Here is a 20,699-nt window from a genome sequence, read left to right as displayed (position 1 = left end):
TTAGAACTGCCGGCTGACAGCAGGCTAAGATCCAGAAGAACCATTAACTCTACAGTTTCAGCATTACTGAGCTGTTTGTTTAAAGGTTAAGGCCATTTATAACTCAACAGCCCCTCAGGTCATGCATAAAATATATCATGGCACCAGGAAAGTAGTGTTTTCTTCTTAAACACATCTTTATCCTATCATTCCCCTGCTCAAAAATCTGTGCTTCTCCACTGCTTCCAGACTCCTTACCATGGAATTCAACGTCCTCTATGATCTGGAACAAATGTCCTTTTTGGAATATTTCCTGCTATCCTTAGGTTCCCCTAGAACCCTGACCCTAGATAATCAAGCAGCTCTTGGTTCTTGTACATGATACTTTGCTAACCATCTTCCATACAAGATGCGCTCCCCACCTCTATCTGTCAAAAATCTTATTTTAATACATGTGCTTCCTACTTGGTAAGACCAAAGTGAGGCAATGTTACCTCTGTAAAGATCTTTAGTATCAGCCATTGGAATTAAACATTCCTTATTTCTGCTAATAGCCCATAGTTCAGATCTTGGCTGAAGCATTTAATGTCTTCTTTTTTATTTATAGTTAGTTGGTATCAACCTAAAATAATCAAAAGGGTCAGAATCTGACTTAGAGAGAGTTTATTCAAGGGTAAAGTTTGAGGATAGCCCACCTGGAAACAGCAACTCCAAAGGAATAGAATCAGCGTTCTGAAGTAGGGAAGTTAAGGTTTCATTTATATATAGTCAGAGACGGGAGTTTTTAGCAGGATTACAGCGTTTTTCAGACAAAGTTGGCACGCAGTTGCAGCAATTTGATTGGTTGTAGGCTGCGTTTCTTTGGGGGAAGGATACATTTAACGTTTGTTAGAGAGGGTATAGTAGTTATGGGTTTTCTGTCATCTGGCCCAAGCAAAGCAGGACAAGAAAGAAGAAGTTAATCTAACAAGCGTCATTAAGATGGCGGCAGGTTTTTGTTCCTGTTGTTGGTGAAGGCTCTCTAGTCACTGTACCGAGCAAGAACAATAAGAAACAAGTTGTTCTATAATCTGACAAACAAAAGTCGCAACCCTGTGTGTCTCAGCATGCAATCACATCTCTCTCAAGGCTTAAAGTATCTTCAGGGTTCCAACAACTTTTAAATCATATTTATTTTTACATCGGGTACATTGAGAACCTCTAATTCCTTTGGGGGTAAGAAGCATATCTTATGCATTTTGTGTCACCCATCTGTGAGAGAAAGACTTTATATACAATGAGTAAATTTTCAAGTGGCATAAGATTAAGTAAACTTCAGATCTATGCAAAAGGCACTTAGGTGAAATTGTCTGATAATACTGAACAAATTGCATTGTCGTCTTGCTCCAGTCAACAGGCATCTTTTTGATCTTTTGATGTATCAAGCAGGATTTTTTACTCCTAGGGCATCTGACTTAGCTGTTACCTCTCCCTGGAAATTTCTTTTATTCTGGAGTGTCACATAGCAACTCCTTCTTAAGGCAAAGTGCACTGACCCATCTTAGGCTTTCTCTGACTTCTCAGACCATTGCTGGCCTTGCATGGGGACAAAGCCTGTCCGCAGTCACTCAGTGCAATCACAGCCAGGTCAGTTGTGGCTCATCTGCTCATCACGTGTCTCTTAAACTTCAGGAGAGCAGAGGCCCTGTCTACTCTGATAATCATTGTATCTCCAGGACCTAGAATAAGTGCCCCTTACATCATATTATATTATTTAAAATCAGTGGGTTTTGACATGGGCTGCCCATCAGTGTCATCGGTGGGGCTTAGCAAAACACAGATGTGCAAGGTTGACCTCAAAGATTGTAATTCAGCAGGACTGTAGTAATGCCTTTAAATTTGGCTCCAAATGTATCAATCATCAAAGACTCAGGAAAACAAGGGAAGATAAACTTTCTGTAGCTTCCGAAGTTGTGGCTGTTTTTAAAACTGTTTATATTTTCTTTTAAATCCTTATCCTATATCCTTAAGCCTTGTGACTGCTGCAGAGAGAAAACAAGATCAAGCATGAGCTTACATTAGCCACAGAAACACCTGGGGCAGTTCCAAAGTTTTAATTACTGCTTCATTAATGTAAAAGCTTAATTATAGTTTTAACGTATAAAAAACGTTGGTCACGTGCCCTACAAATACAAAGTAGTCTAAATAATTATTATCTTGGCTCCTATCTCAACGCAAGACCAACGATCGCTGAATTATTTTTAAGACATGGGCTACATTTAAATGGTTATCGAGTTATGATTTCTGTTAGCTTATGCAGACCACATGACATTTAATAACTTAAATGTATATACTTTGGTGCTCGTTAGATTCTATTCAAATTGCATAGCAAATTTCCTTAAAAATAGAACTTTGTTTTTTCCTTACATTCCTGTATTTGATAGCAGACTATTCTTAGACTCTCCACCTCACTTACCACCATAGTGTCTACGGATTTATAAATATGACATGCTGTCAGCGTTATTCACACATGAGGCATGGAGGTGAGAGTGAATAAGAATCTTGCTCAGAGCCAATTAGTTGCAGACCCGGCATTGGAATTCCTCTCCCATAGTATCAAAAGTGTAGTCATATTCCTAGATCATTAGGCAGGGAAAAAAAGAAAAGAAAAACTACTCAGAGACATCTGGCCGGATCTGTGCCTTTCATCAGAATAATCATGTCCTAAATCTCCCACTGGGGTTGTCAGAAAAGCTTTTCTCCAACTTTTTCTAGACCATGGAGAGCTACATTTAATTTATAACCTGAAAATATTCCCTAAAACACACTCATAATCATGCTTGCTGAAATTTTAGCCCAGCCTTCTTGCTTGCTGAGAAAAGAGCTGGCTGTCCTTTCCCTTTGAATAAGCCTCCTTGTATGAACAGTCTCTGGAGATGCCCCTTTTCCAGATGAAAATCTGTTTAATGTGTTATCATGTTGAACTCCAATCGCTTCAATCATTTTGCATTTTCATCTTGGTAGGTCTGTCCTCTCTCTAATTTAACAGCTCTAAACTGCACATATGCACCACGTGATCTAGTTCAATATCAAGCAGGTATCCAGTGAGTTCGCAAACTCAGAAGTGCAAGAAATAGAGCTTTTCTTATTTTTCTGAAACTCATTTTCACTTCCATTTTGAGTTCTTTTTCCGCCAGGAGAATTTTAGGGAAATGTTTGTCCCCAGATCAAGAGACACTCCCGTCTTTCTGCTTGCCAGACTCAGAAGTACGGACTCTTTTGAAAAGTGTAGAGTTTAAAACTCTAAGAGGAAGAATAATCTGGAGTTTTTTAAACAAAGTCTATTTTCCACCCAAGGTGGAATATAATATAAAGTACTAATCAGTTATACAAACATGTTATTTATAAATAACATAAAATTTGACAGCTTTCTAAGGTTAGGCCACACTTCAGAAACAAGAGTGCCTTTTCAATGATTCTGTCAACTCAGGTATACCCTCAGAAGATTATAATCACATGGCTAGTTGCTTTTCCTTACATTTTAGTACCAAGGATTCAAATTATCCATGGGGAGCAGGAACCAAGCAAACAGAGTGTACATAATTGCTGAAGTGATGACAGTCAAAAGAGAATGGGAAGCCCACTAAGCCTCAGAGGTGAGGGGTTGCCCCATCCAATTTTCAGAGTCTAAAAGAAGGATTTGGGTGTCCAGTACCTGAAACAACAGAGGCACTAGTATCTCCAGAGAAAAGGAAATAGAAGAGGGAGGGAGGGAATGTTACAACAGGGTGTGATGAATGGCAGCTCACTGCTGGAGTTCACCCGGAGAGGCTGGGTAAATGCTGCAGTTCAAGGTCGGTATGGGGCAGGCCAAGGGATCGGTTAGCTCTGGGACTTCTGAGTGAGTCCTTGGCTCCAGTTAAATTATAAGCAGCCAGGATCTGGGAAGGTCAACACAGTCAAAGCACTACCAGGAACTGGGATTGTACCCTGGGCTGCAAGCCAAGACCAAGACACTCTGGCTGCTCTGCATGTGATCTTGAACTCTGCTTTGCCCTCCAAGAGAAGGAGCCAAAGCTCTGTCTGCCTTCAGGGACAGAGGTCTGCAGTTAGTTTCCCGATGACAGCAGGAACAACCCAAGAGGCCATCAGATGTTGGGAAGTTCTTATAGTGCTCTAAACCCTTTCAGGCAGTTAGAGTTTTCTGTGTCTATTTTCTTCATAGCCATCTTGTATAGTGTTGGAAACCTATAGTGAAAAGTGATTTTCAGCTATTTACTAGAGATGGGAGAATTTCAAAGTCTTTCATTCATTGTCCATCTCTACTCACTTGAGTAGAGTTATAGTCAGTTCTATCTCTGCATACATACTTGCATGCATGGGGTAAGGGAGATCTGTTTACAAACATGACCACAAACACATGACCAGCTTCCAAAGCTGAGAGTGCAGGGGACACCTGGGGGTTATCGGTCACTTGAGTATAGAAAAAGCAGAGAAACCCAGCTCAACCACTCTCTGTCTGTGAACATCAGTTTTCCTCTTTATAGACGAAGGATGCATATGAAATAATGTGCATAAAGTCTTCCACACAGTGCCTAACACATTGCGAACACAAGTGTCAGCCAAAATTATGGCATGCAGCTGTCTTTGTGTCTGATGAGCAGAGTTTCCTCAATGCATTCTCAATGGCTCAATTTTGGAGACAGGCAATGTCTCAAGACAGTGCTGATTGCCACACTGGGGGAATGAGTACTACTCATATATAGTTGGCAGAGGCCATATTATACACTGCTGAACATCCTACAGTGAACAGGTCAGTTCCCCACAACCGTAACAAGGAATTCCCCTCCCAAAATTCCATAGTGCTGAGGCTAAGAAACCCGGCTAAATGGTCATAGCAAGATGAGATGAGGGTAGCTGATTTTCCTTCATCCTTAGGAATATGAACATGTTAACATATTTACATTACCGATCTCTACCAGCACTTAGAAAGCCAAAGAGCCTATAGAATTTAAACCCAGCTATGAAATAAAATCTGATTCTGGTGAGAGAAAAGTCTTCCTTGATCCTCAAGAGAAAGTAAATGGGTTTTGTAGTTTTGACTTAAATAATTCCAATGACTCGGTTTGTTCATTGGACTGTAGATTGAAGAACCTAAGGCTGGATTTTGTTGGTTTTAATTTTTACCAATAATATAGTATAAAAAATGTTTTGTTAGACTTGTATGATTTACTAAATAATTATTGATATTTGCATGGCATGTAGGATCAAGAGAAAGTCACATGTTAAATTCTGCGTATAGAAATAATTATTTTCAGTCCTTTACTATATGAAAGTAAAGGAAGCCGGGTGTGGTGCCTCATACCTGTAATTCCAACACTTTGGGAGGCCGCAGTCGGCAGAATCACCTGAGGTCAAGAGTTCAAGACCAGCTTGACCAACATGGTGAAACCCCATTTCTACTACAAGTAGCTGGGATTACAGGCCTGCACTTTGGGAGGCTGAGGCAGGAGAATCACTTGAACCTGGGAGGCAGAGGTTGCAGTGAGCCAAAATTGAGCCATTGCACTCCAGCCTGGGCAACAAGAGCAAAACTCTGACTCAAAAAAACAAAATAAAAGTAAAGGAGATATTAAGTTTAGCTTGCCTGTGATATACAAATTAAATGTGCTAGAATTGATCACTTATAGCACAAATTATAGGAAATAAGATGGTAAAAACTTACAAATTATTTAAGTTATAAAAATGTGTATAATACATAAAAATGCTTTGGAGTCTCAGAGTACGTTTTAAAGCTTGACTTTCATAGTATTTCCATGTTGTTCCATTACGTTAGGGGAAGCCTCCTTAGTCAGTGGCTCATCACCTCACTGCCTAGATTGGATTAGCAGGGACACAGGGTCATTGCTACCTTTCACAGTTGCTTGACTGTGCTGAACTTCTGAAGTGCCACTTTTTAAAAGGGACCATGTGTTTTCAAAGCCACTGATTGCTAAGCCCTTCTTTCAGTCATCTTATTTGCAGACTTTCATTTTTGAGCTTTGTTTGCCATCTGGGAAGGATTTTTAAAGAAAACATAGGCCTCTTCCTGCTTTTATGTTCAGCATGCCATAAATTCCATTAATGAATTCTTAAAGTCATTTAATCTATTTAAAAAAATAGCTCTAGATTCAGTCAGTTGTTAAAAAAATGTGTTCAAGATTATCTGTAATTGTACCAGCTGCAAACAGATTTACATAGGTATTTTATTTGTAAAAAAATCTATTTGAAATATTGGAAATGATTTCAGGAACTAGAGACAAAAGATATGCATGGTTTTTGAATAATTTAGTGTGTCCTAATTTTTAAATGTTCCTCAGTAGTCATTTATCTCCAGAGTGAGTAAATACAATTTTTTTTAAAAAATTAACAGTTAAATATGTGCTTATTGTAATCAGTCAAGTAGTACAGAGGAATATAACAGACTGAATCATCTTCTCCCTGTTCAGCCTCACCCTTTTGCAGCAGCCAACATTAACAATTTGGTGCATATCCTTTCTCAGCTTTCTCCATGCTCATACAAATGCACGGACATTTATGTTCACATAAAAATAGTATTTTATTCCTCTCCTAAATGCTGCAGATGCAAACATGACTCAGCACCCTTATTTTTGAATTCAACAATATGCAATGAAACTTCCTCTTAGTTAATACATGTCAATCTAATTCATTATTTTGTCAACCTGTAGTAGTCAGAAGGGTCGGAATCCAATTTGAGGAGAGGTTATTTAAGTGCATATTGTGAGGATAGCCAACTCAAACACGCCAGCCCGAAAGAAATGGAGTCAGCGTTCTGAAGTAGGGAAATTAAGGTTTCATTTATATAGTCAGAGACAGGGAAGTTTTTAGTAGGATTTCGTTTTCAGACAAGGTTGGCACATACTTACAGCAATTTGATTGGTTTATAGGCAGTGTTTCTTTTTGGAAAGGGTGCATTTTACATTCATTACAGAAGGTATAGTAGTCATGGGTTTTCTGTCATGTGGTCTTAGCAAAGCAAAGCACCAAAGAGGAAGTCAATGTATAGCAAGGGTCATTAAGAAGGCAGGAGATTTTTGTCCTGGACGTTTAATTCTCTCTAGCCATTGTAGAGAACAAGAAAAATAAGAAAGTGAGTTAATGTATAATCTGAGAAACAGAAATTATAACCATGTGTGACTGAGATCACAGTCACATCTTTCTCTGGGCTTAAAGTGCTTTGGGGTTCCAACAGCTTCTGCATTATATTTATTTTCACAAATTTTGATAACTGAAAAATAGTATACAGTGTGGGCATATTATGTTTGAATACTAGTGCCCTATTGATGGATGCTTAGGTTTTTGTAGTTTTTTAGCACTACCATAATGATTTAGACTCTTTCCTTAGGTTTGCACCTTTTTTTCTGTGAGGCTGATTCTCGAAAGTGGAATGGCGGTGTCAAAGGCGCTCCCAATCAGGCGTCACAGTGCAAAAACCAACAGTGTGTGGTTAGAGGATCCAGTTTTTCACAACCTTACCGACACAAGCTCTTATGCCATTTTGGCTTCTCTACACGTATCCTAGATAAAAAGCAATATCTCTGTGATTTTAATTTGTGCTTTCCCTATGACTAGTGAGGATAATCGTCTTTTCATATTTCATCTCGCTGTTGTATTTTCTTGTCTGTGACTTAAGTGAAACTTTTCTAATTCTTGTATATTTTATTCTTGCTAAACATGTCACGACTCAGAAATACGTATTTCTATCTCCTTTAGCATTTATTTTGCTGCCCAGATTTCAGGAGGAAAAGGGATTTTTTTTTTCCCTGAACATTTTCAGCAGCAGCTATTTGGAATGCTAAAGAGTTGATGAGAGACATTAAAGAAATGTGAATGTTACTGAGCCAATTTGCTTAAAGTAAAGGGAAGACTATCTATACCTCTGAAAAATGCTTTTCAAATGTTCAGGCCCCTGGATTGGTTGCATCATGGCATCATTCCCTAACCCTCACCATAGCTTTGAAGTTGTGCAAGATTAGAGAAAAAGCTCAGGCCTGTCTGAGGAAGTCTTTCTTTCTATCTATCTATCCCTTTATTAAAACATGCCTTGCAAAAAAAAAAAAAAAAAAAAGGTACATTTTGTCCTGCTTTGTGCTCATAGAAAATATCTTCCATTGCCAAGGGAATTTTTTTCCTAAACTAGCTCTAAAAGATGACTCAGCACTTTATAAAATCAGTGAGCGTTTAAGGAATGACCTAAAATGGAATGTGACCTGTCCAGCGAGCTCAAGGCATGCCCAGTTGTGTTCATCTCACTCCATCAGGAGTTGAAGGAGATGAGAAACTGGTCCCAGAGCCCTCAGCTGTAGCTTGGGTGTCTCACAACTACTCAGCTAACCAAATAAAGGAGTGGAAAATCAGTTCTCTGCTCTATTTTTCATGGTGAGAGGAGAAGAAGGATGAGGAGGAGAAGAAGAGATTATGTCTCATTTTAATTCAAAAGAGTGACTTTTTATTAATGAGTTTGAATTCATAATAATTTATTACCCTATATTTTTCTTATAATATAAGAAGTGAGACTGTTTCCCTTTTTGCTTAGGGTGAAAATATAAGGCTGGGTGTTAAATTTGGAGGTTTATCTTTTTCTTTTTTTTTTTTTTTTTTGAGACAGAGTCTCACTCTTGTCACCCAGGCTGGAGTGCAGTGGTGCTATCTGAGCTCACTGCGACTTCCGCCTCCCAGGTTCAAGTAATTTTCCTGCCTCAGCCTCCCGAGTAGCTGGGATTACAGGCGCCCGCCATCACACCTGGCTAATTTTTGTACTTTTAGTAGAGATGGGGTTCTGCCATGTTGGCCAGGCTGGTCTCGAACTCCTGACCTCAGGTGATCCACCCGCCTTGGCCTCCCAATGGAGGTTTATCTTTGGTCAGGTTTGGCTTCCTTTTTCCAGTTCCATGACATGTGAATTTGAATATGTGTTTGTGTGGTCAGGGATAGTGTTGGGAAATAAGGGTGGGATGCAGGAAAAAGGATGATTTGTAGGTTTAGATGGTCTGGTTATTTTTAGTCTGTCTATACCCATTTCTGCAGTAGTTTTTATTTTTCCTCATACACCATGGGAGTTTGTTCACAGAAGGAAGTTTTGGAGTCTGTCCATCAGGAACGTTAGCTATTTTTTGTTTGTTTGTTTTTCTTTTTGTATACCTATTTGTTTAGTTGTTTTTCTTCACAAATTTGAGGCTGTTGTGTTCTTGTGACATTCTGGGGAGTTCTATGGTTCTGGCTTTCAGTGTTACCCACAATGCATCTATTTTGTGTGTTTTAAACAGTCCCTTTCAAGAGTAGCAAACAATGGTTTGAAATAAGAAGAGTATTCCAAATGCTTTAATCTTGTATTTGCAATGTAGGAGATCAGAGGAGCTGCAGTGATTTGTGATACATAGTTTACATCTTTTCATTGACAACAGAGCTGTTGTTTGTCTGCATGGTTTTGAGCGTGGTCACTGGTATGCTAATACACAGCAGAAGCCGTTGGTGTGTGTGTAAGACCATGTGACCTCAGGTCAGGAATAAAAGCTCGGGGCTGAGCAGCTTACTCTTTGGTTGGGAATCAAGTTGCCCCCCTGGAGTGAAGTTCTACACAGACCGTGGAGGAACCACAAGTTTCTGTAAGGAACCTCAGTTTCTGTATTTCTGGCTTTCATTTCAGAAAGCCTGATGTCTTCTATACTTGTTCTCTTGACCTACTTCTAAAGCGGTTTTTAAACAATTTCAACAATATTCACAGTCAAGTAGAGCTGCCTTTTATTGATATATTCTAAATACCATAAATTAAGATGGAGCTTGGAAAATATAACACAACTATGTCCTGATGACATGAAGAGACACCTTTCTCCTGCAAATAGTCCCAGATATACATCAGTTTTCAACTCGTCCGGATGGTGGATAAAATTCTGCTATGGGCGTCTTTAATTACCAAGTGGAACTAACATTCTAGTATTACCTGCAATGTAATGAAAAGCCTGATTCATCTTGCTCTTTTTCACTTTACTTATTGTTTTTCTGAGAAACTGTGGATTTAGCATTTGTTTTACTTGAGCATATAAAGGCATGAACTCAAGCAGAACATTGATAGAATGAAAGCTAGACTCGGGATTAATGTAGTCTTTGAAGGAGCAAAATGTATTAACAGAAATGGAGTGGTGGTTCCAGTAGAGCTGGTGTACTGATGTGTGCTGAGTGTTACTTCTCTATCACATGTTATTAGCTACCCTTGTTAATGACCATTACATTGGCTATAAGCCTTGGTTATTTTATCTTCAACGCTTCAAGAAGAAATGTGCTTCCCTGGCTAGTTATCAGATTTAATTTATAGGCATTTGAATAGTACAAATCTAAGGCCATGATGGCTAATTAAATTATTCAACAAATATTTACTGAACACCTGGTATAAACAGGGGAGCAGTGATTCAAAGAATGGGGCATCTCACAATCTAGAGGAAGAAATCTAGAGAAAAAAAGACAATGAATTGTGCAATTAAAAGACAGCATAGTAAGTGCTGCGATATTAAGTCATCAAATTCTTTTTATGCTCCACAAAGTTTAGCAAATAATCTTTTACTGTTCATTTAGTTTTTCAAGTAGATATTGCTCTGAGGAAGGAAAAGAGTACAGAATTTACCTTAAGATATTTGGTCTACTACTAGTCAAATCAATCTCCCAGGAGATTTGTTAGTAGAAATTGTCATCCAAGAGGCTAATCACCATTGTGTAAACTGGTGGAATACAATTTCGGGACCTAAGAAAACACAAGTGAAGGTTTGGAGTATGATAACTCTCAAATATGCAGCTGACCTGGTGACCCTGGCCTGAAAGTTTGAGTGATCTTGTACAGTAATGACAGTGATAAAAGCTGGGTCTTGGTGGGGCGCAGTGGCTCACGCCTGTAATCCCAGCACTTTGGGAGGCTGAGGCGGATGGGTCACAAGGTCAAGAGTTCGAGACCATCCTGGCCAACATGGTGAAACCCTGTGTCTAATAAAAATACAAAAATTAGCTGGGCATGGTGGCATGTGCCTGTAGTCCCAGCTACTTTGGAGGCTGAGGCAGGAGAATTGCTTGAACCTGGGAGGCAGAAGTTGCAGTGAGCCGAGTTTGCACCATTTCACTCCATCCTGGGAGACAGAGTGAGACTCAGTCTCAAAAAAAAAAAAAAAAGAAAGAAAGAAAGCTGGGTCTTAATGCAGGGACATTAGGACATTTTCTGTAGTAGTTAGCCCAGTGAAATGATGTCCCAAATGACCAGCCACTCCCATGCCTCTAAGCAGTATCACCTCAGGTGGTCCTTCCCATCACTCCAAATTTCCACAGCTTCCAGTGCCTTCAAGAGCATTCTGTATAGACACACAAGCTAGGGATGGGACTAGGGAGGACTTAGGTAAAAGCAGCCAGTTCAGGCTCTCTGAGATTCTTAAGCATGGATGTGAGTAGGAGTCCTGGTCAGGTCTTGGCCACAGAAATAATAATTTAGGTTTATGTATATGCCTGAAACCTTTCATTGGTTTGAGCTCCTGGAAGATTGTCCACCCTTCAGGACCATGTGGTACTTGGTTAACTGTTGGGTACCATATACTTTCTACCATTTTTAATATTTCAGTGAATTTTGGTGACTTCAATAATACACGGTTAACCTGAGATTGTTATATCAATGGTATATTTTTCCTAGCAGTCAGAATATGGCTACCTTATACATATGGGTAAATAAGAAAGGGAAGGAGAGAGTTCCACATATTTGTTGATCTCTATATTTAATAGCACGTCACTTCCACTTTTAGCCCAAGTTAGGTTTTAGACAGCCCACATCTTTCTTTCGAGACTAGATTCAATTTTAATCAGCATCTAACTATTTGGATTGTCACCTAAGCAACATTTTTTTTTAAAAAAAGGGAAGAGATGTGTAATTTAATCTGCTACAACTTCAGAACTTTATATCAAATAAAATTCTTATTCTTCAAATAAAATTCTTGGTGAAAGGCGTAAACTCCTTCTATAGTCAACTGATTAGTACATTCTCAGGCTAAGCATTACAGACATAATTTCTTTTTTTAGCCACATTATTAAATGAAACCAAAGCTTTGGAAAACAGTACTATTAATAGTGATGACTCATGTGTTCTTTATATTTTCAGAAGGACAATAAATGTTTATAGGACAGTGTCTGAAATATTTTCTTCATAAAGTGTTTATGATTATAGTAATAGGTAATATTTTGTGTCTTAGTACAATTTATAATGCAATTTGTAATGTAGTTTATACTATGTATATAGTGGTAAGATATTTAGTAATGTGTATAATTTTATATGTGTATACATATGAGATTAAAAATATTTTAGATCAAATTAAAGCACAGAATGTGACACTCATTATTCTAGTGCTGTTGGCAATTTGGTAGAATTCTTAGAAAAGAAATGAAGGAAAAGGAGGTTTGTTTGTTTGTTTGAGACGGAATCTCACTCTGTTGCCATGCTGGAGTGCAGTGGCATGATCTTGGCTCACTGCAATCTCCGCCTTCTGGGTTCAAGTGATTCTCCTGCCTCAGCTTTCCAAGTAGCTGGGACTATAGGTATGTGCCACCATGCCCAGCTAATTTTTGTATTTTTAGTAGAGATGGGGTTTCACCATGTTGGCCAGGATGGTCTCAATCTCTTGACCTCATGATCCGCCAGCCTCGGCCTCCCAAAGTGCTAGGATTACAGGCATGAGTCACCAGGCCTGGCAAAAAAAAGAGGTTTTCTGGAGTGACAGATGGCACTAAAAGCTAAGACTGAATGGAACATGACTGAGGTGACAGCCGGCTGGCTTAGAGGCTTTGGTAGGGACATCACAGGCAGTCCAGGTGGAATCACCTATGGAAGACTTTGAATGATTGTATAAGAATTTTCAAATCTAGGTCAGAAACAATGGAGAATCCACCCATTGAATGTTTTTTGAACTGGGTTTTGGCATGATGAAAGCAATGTGTTCAAAATATTGAATGTTGTGTAGACTGGGTGGTGGGGAACGAGAATACAAGCAGGAAGATGAAATCTGGCTAAGACTGCAGTAGTCTGAGTATGTGGTGATGAAAGCCTACATCACCATCATATAGCAATGAAAACTAAAGGGTTATTTTATTTTTCCTCATGCAATCTGGGAGTTTGTTCAGAGAAGGAAGTTCCTGGAGTTGATGCATCAAGAACATTAACTATTTTTTGTTATTGACAAACAGACATGACGGATATTATGAGAGGGTATAAAGAAGACTTGATTTTGTTTTGTTTTTGTGTGGGATATATATTTTTTTTGTCTTAGGGGATTAATTCAACAAACATTTGTTGAGCAAGGCCTATTAGAAAGAATTTGGGAGACATAAGCCACCCTGGTTCCTTCCCAGTGGTCAAAGTAGGGAGACGGCAGCTATTAAAGCTCTGACCTAGACCTTCGGTCAGCCCAGATTGTTCAATGGGGGTCTTGGGTGGGATAGGGAGACATTTCAGTTTCTGTCTAATTTCTGCATGAGGTATTGTGGTCAAGTCAAAATAGCAGGAATTCTGTAACCTAACAGATTTGCATTAAAATCTCAAGTTCACCACTCATCAGCTATGTAAGTTTGTGCAATGTATTTAACTTTCTGAACCATCATTTCCTTTTTGGAAAATGAGAAAATACCAGCTATGGAAGATGATTCTCCATAGATCTCTTGTGTTTCTACACACTTTGTAAGCAGAGACAGTGATGGTCTTTTTTCTGGACTATCTGTTCAAATATGTTTATAGTGAACAACTTTGGAAGACAGAGACAGTGTCTCCAGAGCAGAAGTCAGTTTCGCTTCTTCCTCCAGAGCAAAGGGCCAGCAGGTTTGCTTACTGCCTGTTAGAAAAGACTCAGATTCACTGAGCCCAGGGTTCTTCAGCTGAGATGCAAACCCATTGCATGTGCAGTATCCATCTAGGTCACTCCATTTCGCCCTCCATGGGACTTGGTAGCAAGGGGAACCCCTGGAACATGATGTTCATGCAATTTGCTGTGCCATGAGTCTCTGATCTAGGAGTCTGGAAATTTCTGACAGCATCTATGACACTGTTGTTGAATAACTCGTTAGCTTGCAAGTTGAGTAAAATCTCAGACCCTTTATAGTCTTTGGTGCCACCTGCCTAATGTGTTTCTGGGGAAAACGAGGCAAGATATGATATGTAACACACATGGAGCATAGCATGTGGTTAAAAAGAAACATACATTTATTCTACTTCTTTCCTTAAGAGAGTAACCGAGCAGCTGCTTCGGGAAAGTTCCCACAGTGGTAGCAGCAGTTATCCCCTTTTCAATATAGTTTCAGAGTCAGGGCAGATCCTTTGTCTGAGTTTCAGGATACATTTTGGCATGAATCATAGAGAAGAACTCAACAAAGTTTAAGAACAGTAGATTATTATGCTGCTTAGTTGCAATTGAAGGTCTTGGGTCCCTCATTAATGTCTCTCAAGGCCAAGAAGTATCATTAGAGAGCAACAAAGAGCAGCCTGTTGGCAATTCTTTATCTATGTTGCTAGGATTCAGCTGGGGATAGGGAGGAATAAACAGTCATCTCAGATGGTTTCCTAGGATAGAGGAAAAAGGATTAGGTATGGGGAAGAGGAGGGAAACTGCTGTCTCTCAGAGGGTATCAGTCTGACGGAGAAGATGCAAGCAACTGTTCCTCTAAGAAGGATGGATAGTTCCCAGAAAGGGCTGGTGGAGGAGGGAGCATCACCCTTTCAGTCTCTTGACATCTGTTATCAACTAATGCCTTTTTTTGGCATACTTTAGTATGACAGTCAGGTGGCTGATCCTGGGTCACTATTTATAGAGACATTTTCTTGTTGGTGGCTCTAGGCACATTTGCCCTTAGCTGTGGTCTGCCCTTAGACCCTCATGCTAGGACATGTGGAGGTTCCAAGTGAACAAAACTGATTTTCTATCATTCACTTGCTTACATTGTAGTAAGGGAGTTAAGACTCATAATCAAATAGACATAACACAGGAGAGAAAGTCACGAATGCCTGAGAGTGGGCCAGGTGCTGAGAGAGTGCTGTGTGGTGACAGCACTCCCAGGGAGAGTCTGGGTCCTGAGCCCTTATACCAGTGAAGAGAGCCTTTCAATCCCAAAAGCAGGAATGAGCCGGCAGGCCCAAGGTGCAGCTCAAAGCTGTAGAAGCCATGCAGAGCTGTTGAGGCAAGCAATGCTGAGCACTGTCTTCAGAGTCTCAAAATCTTTTTTCTCCACCATGTGCCTCTGACACAGCTTTATTTATTTCCGAGACATGGCCTTGTGTCTGGAAGCCCAACTTGTTTTAGATCCTTGACTTCAGGGTTAACCCCTAGTGACTCCTATCATCAACTTGGAGACATATAACCCTTGGTTGCCATATGGCCATATGACTCAAATGGAACCATGGGTTCCAGGTTGGCCTATGCTCTCAGAAGGCCCTAGCCATGAAGGGTCAGGAGGCACATTGAACTCAGCCTCAAACATGGGAGTAGAGAATGCCTATCTGGCATTTCTCAGGGCAGATGAAGAAGAATGTAGCTTAAAAACAAACCCACAGTCATGGGGTCTACACCAAGCTTCAGGAGACTCCAGGAAACCAGTCCTGTATCCTCACTTCCAGGAAATTCCTGGTTGGTCTCTCCAGGGATATTCACTATAGTCCCAGAAGGGTCTCTGGCTCTTGTGGTTGGGCCAGCATCCCTGAACTTCTCTCTAGGCATGTAGAGAACGTTTCCAGGTAAACTACGGAAAGTCCTCACCTTAATTACTGGACCTATCTTCAGAATCCAAATAGAGACCACAGACCAACAACTGGTAGCTACAGCCCCATCTGTCTCAGAGAATCCAAATGCCTTAACAATGCCGCGGTGTTGAAGTGTGCTGGGGGCACTGCGTGGCCTGTTCACTAGTGCCCTACACCTGGCCCTCTTCAGAGTGAAGGCAGCTGGGCTCAGGGAAAGCAAAGAAGGAAATTGTCATATTGTTCAGGTATGGTTTAGACTCCTAGACCATTTATTGCAGACAAGATCTTAAAAACTGTACAGAGGACACAGTGACCTCTACAGGGTTAGAGGAAGCCTGATTGGGGCAACAAATAATTTATTGAATTTCTAATTAATTTAATTTGAGTTCATGGCAAGTCATTGAAGTCACAGAGATGAAACTTGGTAGAGAGTTCATAATGATCTCTCTTTCACCTGAATTCTATGATATTATTAGTCTCTGTTTAACTCAGCTCTTCTTTGAAAAAAAGAACATGACATTCAGACTAGTGCCAATGAAAAATGAGGCTTATTTTAAGGATCAAGAGAAAACTCAAGGAAGTTCAGGAGAAGTCAAATAATCAGGCCTCAGGCCAGGCCAAATTATAAATTCTGATGAGCTCAGAGACCTGCACAGTACTTAATAGATTCTTAAGAAATGTTTGTTGAATGAATAAATGAAAGAATGAACTTACACATGACCTAAGGGAGCTCAGAGGAACAGTGAGGCCTACACTGCTGTCGTACCAATACCTCCCTTAATCTTACTGCCTTAACTGTCCTGTGTCTCTTGGCTCAAAATCCCAAGAGAGGAATCCAGAGAACACCTCTGGGTCAGATGCCCATCTCAGTCCATTAAGCAGTAGCCAGAGAAGGTAATACCAAATGAACATAGGGCTCCCTTTTAAGGATTGGACAGATTAAACTAGAATAAGAAACTAAGCATGGGCCTGTGGGTTTATATTTCTCTAAGGCATTCACTTTGTATGTAATTGCGGACTACCATATACTGAAGTTACTTAAGGCATATCTATCTATCTATATATAGATAGATAGATAGATAGATAGATACATGTGGCACCACAGTGAAATGTTTTTGCTTCTTGAGGACAGAATAATAGTTTCTGTTTTTTCTTCTATAGGGATTCAATTTTATAAATAATTCTGATCAAGGAAGAATGTTACTCATTTATGACCAGACTGGGAGCTAATGTGCTAACTGATTATTATACAGCAGACACTGTGCTGGGCATTTTGCGAAACTGTAATCACTCACAATTTATTCTTGTGGGTAGGCATTATTATTCCCATTTTACAGGTGAAAAGACTGACATTTCAACTATCACAGTTACAAAGTTGAAAAGGGTTGGAGCTGGAATTCTTCCTGAGATTGGTTTGTTCCCAAAAGTTATACCCTTTCCGATATCACTATACTGTCTTGCAATCACCTGATGGATCATTAAGTAAAATCTCAGGATGAATTCTGCAGGACAGAGCCAGGCCTCTTCCATGAGTCATCAGTCAGGTAAAGACACGTAAGCCACATGACTAGGCAAGTATGTAGTTTTGGAGTGGATACTGGTTTGGGCAAACTAGCTCTAAATAAATTATGGGACCAATTGGGAACTTTTGATATGGTCAGGTTTTAGATGAGATGAGAAAGATAACAGGAGAAGGCTTTTTGAAAACAAAATCAAGTTACAAAATACTGTGATATCTTTTTAGATATATGGATCTATCTATCTATCATGTAATATATATGTTAAAGATGTAAAATGCCCATTGTTTTATATGTCACTCAGAAAGAAAAAATGCTGTTAATTAATGGCAAGACATAATTGATTATGAAAGCCATCCTGATTTCATTTATCTTATTTATTTATTTATGAGACAGAGTTTCACTCTTGTTGCCCAGGCTAGACTGCAATGGCACAATCTCAGCTTACCACAACCTCTGCCTCCCAGGTTAAAGCAATTCTTCTTCCTCAGTCTCCCAAATAGCTGTGACTGCAGGCATGCACTACCACACCTGGATAATTTTGTATTTTGAGTAGAGACAGGGTTTCTCCATGTTGGTCAGGCGGGTCTCGAACTCCCGACCTCAGGTGATCCGCCCACCTCGGCCTCCCAAAATGCTGGGATTACAGGCGTGAGCCATCGCGCCTGGCTTGCCATCCTGATTTCAAAGATGTTAAATGTGAGAAAAAAAAAATCTGTGTACTGCAATATGTAGGAAGAGATCCAGAGAAATGTGCATGGGTGTTGCAGTGGTGATCTCTGGGAGGTAAGAGTGTGACTTGTGTTTTATGATTGCTCATCTGTGTATGCAGATTTCCCTGCTCCACTCTCATCCACTCTCAAAAGTTCAGTAGGTGATCCCCTGGCCAGGAGAACCACTTTTAATCTGTTTCAGCATGTCACGTATTAGGGTTCACACATTAGATTTCAAGCATTGGCTTTAGGATGTGGGGATATACATCTCCTGTGGTATTGATCTTGGCATTTGAAGCCTCTGCCAAAACTTCAGGGCAACAGGAAAAAAAACATACTTAAAGACCTTTCTACTACACACCTGATTCAATCATAGGTGAGATATGAGTTGTTAGCAAATGAAGGAAAAGCATACTGTTTAATGTTGGAAGTTCTTAAGAAAGAATATCTAGGTTAATGTGGTAAGTTTAGTAAATTCACAGAAAGTATGATTCTAAAATATAAGCTTGTTTTATGTCTTTAATTTCCATCTAGAATTGATTTGTGTTGGATTTTTTGTGCACTTAAAGATAATTCATAAATCCAACAGTAATACGATTAGCTCAATAATTTTTCCCGTGGGGAATAAATGTAGATAGTTTGAAGTTTTATGTTAAGGAATGCCTGAGGTTATTTTTACCAAACATCATGAAGAAAATATAATTAAGTAATAAACATTACGGTCTTAAATCTATTATTTAAAGCATGGAAAATTTTCATGTAAGCCACTTTATTGCATTCCTTCTTTTATTAAGTCCTAGGGCAATTCTGTATTCTTTTTGAAAGTGTATGCTTTTCTCCCTTTGCTTGGTTACAGTTGAATTTATTTAATTATCTAATGCAGTGCGAGATTATTTTACTATTTAAAAGCAATTCTGTAACTTTTACATATTTGCCAACAATGCAGGATACGGCCACTGATGCAAAATCATAGTTTGTGATCATTTTAGCTCTCAGCCCTCTGTATTGTTTCAGTCATGGCCGTAAACCCATCACCTGCTCCATAGGAGTGCTTGCCGGCATGTGCTGTAAGTGTGTGGATGCCAATGAGTGACTTCATTGCAAGGTTGAAGGAGGCACTTTAATCTAAAGCTCATCTCTTGATTCATACTTGCCAACATTTTGCCTACATCCTTCAAATGATTTAAGACAGGGAAGGGCAGCATAGGCTTTGGAGCCAGACTAGCTTAAGTTAAAGCCCAGCAACTTGGGACTGAGACCCAGGTCCCATGAATGCAGGTCTTCATCAGCAAGGCTGGGAGCAGAGCAGTGACCCTTTCGACCTCTCAGCTGGAGCTGGTTCAATTCGTGTTGTTGTTCAGCTCTGCATGGGCGACTTAAATGGAGTCATCACTGGCTAATTGTAGGTATAGTGAAAATAGGCACGTGGTAACATTTCACATATACTTTAAGGCCTACTTTTCCACAGACCTCACCTGGCCAATGGAGAAGTGCAATTACTGCATTATAATCAGATCTATGATTATTTTTTATCTTTATTAAAACAATTCCATATATTTTATTGCATGTGAAAGAGTAAAATGTCTGTCTTTAAGTGCCAGATATTCCAGCAGCGAGGGGCAGCATGTATTGACTCTACAGCTTGGTATATGTATATCTGCTCAATTTTTTTTAACCTATACTTGGTGTGGGCATGAGCACCAAGGCTTTGAGTAGTGGGAAAAAAAAATTAGGCATAGTCCATTCCAATGCAATTGTTTTAAAAACCTCTTTAAATATTATTCATTTCCCTGGCAAAGTTATCTTCTAGTTCATATTTCTCCTTTTTCAGATCCCCTTTTCCTTTGTCCTAGCTAAGGAGGCATCTGGCATGTCTGGTGTATGGAAGCCTGAAGGAACATGCAGTGCCTTGTATTCTGCTTGTATGGCTCTTCAGGCACCTGGGAATATGATGGCCTCTGGTCCTGAAGTGTTTGCAGATACTACTCGTGATCTTGTCTCCCTCAGCTGAGTTTGGGTTCAGTAGCCCCTCAGAGCTGATTCAGCTTTGCTTTGGCTATCATTGGTGGGAGTTTCTTTCTACTTCCTCCATCTGTCCTCTGGTAACCCCAGCCCCTGATGCAGGGACACCAACCTCTTGCCAAGGTGGTGAATTTCTCCCTGAGTGCTGTGAGAAGTTCTGAATCCTATCCATGGTTAACTGACTGCAGAAGAGACAGTTGGAGAATTAAACATCAGGGGCCTCTCTGCCCAATACCCCTGGACCTGCCAAGTTTACAGCCATGTGGCTGTGCACCAGGTTGGTGTGGGATAGTCTGAAGAATATTCCTTCCTAGAGTTCAGAAAGGAAATTGGGGCAGGCTTCTGTACCAGTCCGGGACCCAGAAAGCAGAAGATGGGTGAAATGCCCAAAAGGGATGCCTGATTCCAGAAAGCTTCATGAATGGGCCATCAGAAAAATGACAAGACTTAAGAGCAATCAACAGCGTTGCTGAAGCACCTTGGAACAGCTGCAATAAGAAGTCAATAGAGTTCTTAGGTCAGAGGAGAGTTCTTGGAACCAGGCAATGGCTGAGCTGTAGAAGGGAGCTACCTAATGGGAGCTTTGGCCTATGGTAATTGAAAGCTGAAACTGTAAGATGCAGCCTGGTAGGGAGGGAGTCAGGCAGGACTAGAAATTTGCTAACCACTGGTTTCTGCCCTCCAGTG

At 40.0% G+C, this 20,699-nt stretch overlaps 1 protein-coding gene across 12 annotated transcripts in view; it reads left to right on the top strand.

The window, feature by feature from the left end:
- TPD52L1 (TPD52 like 1) overlaps positions 1-20,699 on the top strand; it is a 112,439-nt gene that overhangs the window by 40,427 nt on the left and 51,313 nt on the right. Inside the window, exon 1 of one of the 12 annotated variants that reach the window (XM_032274878.1) lies at positions 9,557-9,623. The exons of 10 other annotated variants lie outside the window; for them this stretch is intronic. Coding sequence is in view for 1 of the 2 variants with exons in the window: in XM_032274874.1 (XP_032130765.1) it covers positions 15,143-15,161 (19 nt within the window). In the remaining variant the exon portion in view is untranslated. Of the gene's footprint in view, positions 1-9,556; positions 9,624-15,140; positions 15,162-20,699 lie in introns of those variants that run through there. One more of the 12 variants, XM_032274874.1, reaches the window with a different exon arrangement.

Source organism: Sapajus apella, unplaced genomic scaffold (genome assembly GCF_009761245.1).
Source record: "Sapajus apella isolate SASKATOON/1434 unplaced genomic scaffold, GSC_monkey_1.0 scaffold6, whole genome shotgun sequence".
Lineage (NCBI taxonomy): Eukaryota > Metazoa > Chordata > Mammalia > Primates > Cebidae > Sapajus > Sapajus apella.
Note: the sequence above shows the minus strand (reverse complement) of the source record. Positions and strands in the feature narration are given on the sequence as shown.